We start from the raw sequence: 1084 nt of genomic DNA on the forward strand, positions 1-1084 counted from the left end.
TTAAATTCGCTCAAAAAATTTTGCTCCCTGGATTTCGGCTTCGATTTCAATGAAGACTCCCATTGAAATTTTGAACATTGAAAAAACTCAATCAGCTGCGGCTTTATGTCAGCAGTAGATTAAGGGATGTCACTTACGCTGGGTAATCTTATGGAAGCGCACGTTGGCCACAAAGGAGCCTCGTCCTGGTATGCGATACTGCAGCAGGGCGGCATTTTGGCTTGAACGGAAGAATTTCTTATTGCTGAACCGAGGCCTGCAAGGAGTTGGAAATGTGATGCAGTTGCTCCAAATGGAATATTATATCTACCATTGCTTGTTGTTGTTGCAGAACTCATAAACACGTTCTTCCAGCACTCGATGATGATCCTTGACAGCCGGAAAGTATTCACCATTTAGTTCCCAGCCATCGACAAACTAATGAGAGGGCAGCGTATTAAGGAGGGAGAGATTGAAAGATGGAGAGAGAGAGTGAGATGGAGTGAGAGGATGAGAAAGAAGACAAGGGATCACTTACCGCCATTAAGCCACCCGACTCACAGTTGACATCGTAATGCTTCATGGTGATTTCCACAATCGTGTCGGGTTCGCCAATCACATAGAGACCACAGACGCTGTCGGCGGTAACAGCCGAGGCAGCGGCAGCAGCAGCAGCGGCGGCTGCAGCGATAGCAGCTGCCTCCAACTCATCCCCGCCAAGTGCCTCCAGGTCGAGCAGCTCCGCATTTCTGTTGAAATCGAGAGCAGCCAAAGGATTCGCTGCTGGCGATGATGCTGACTTCTTGAAAATGTAATCACCTGGCTCAGAGGCCACATGCATGCAATCTGTGAAGGCGTAACAGAATTTGAGATCAAAACTCGCTCTTCAAATCCAAATGCAACTAACTGAAATGCCTGCTGGCCATATGAAACCAATTTGGCCAACTAAGTAAATTGCAACAATTCTTGCAGCAACATCTCCAGATGATTGCCAAGCTAGTTGTTCTTAAGATGTGTATAAGAGACAGGTTTTGTGCTCTGCGCTATTTGTTTTAATTGAAATGGCAACAGAGACGTCTGCTAATCCACAGCTTATCGCTGTCGC

General features: G+C 46.7%; 1 protein-coding gene across 1 annotated transcript; it reads right to left on the reverse strand.

Annotated features, from left to right (window-relative positions):
- Positions 1–137: 137 nt before the first annotated feature.
- On the reverse strand, positions 138–825 carry LOC117793215 (corticotropin-releasing factor-binding protein-like; the record flags this gene model as incomplete). The annotated part of the gene is made up of 3 exons (XM_034633507.1): positions 138–256; positions 311–417; positions 518–825. Coding segments are annotated over 3 exons (534 nt in total), but the record flags the coding sequence as incomplete, so codon positions are not given.
- Between the last annotated feature and the right edge of the window lie 259 nt (positions 826–1084).

The sequence above is a fragment of the Drosophila innubila genome, unplaced genomic scaffold (genome assembly GCF_004354385.1).
Source record: "Drosophila innubila isolate TH190305 unplaced genomic scaffold, UK_Dinn_1.0 188_U_U, whole genome shotgun sequence".
Lineage (NCBI taxonomy): Eukaryota > Metazoa > Arthropoda > Insecta > Diptera > Drosophilidae > Drosophila > Drosophila innubila.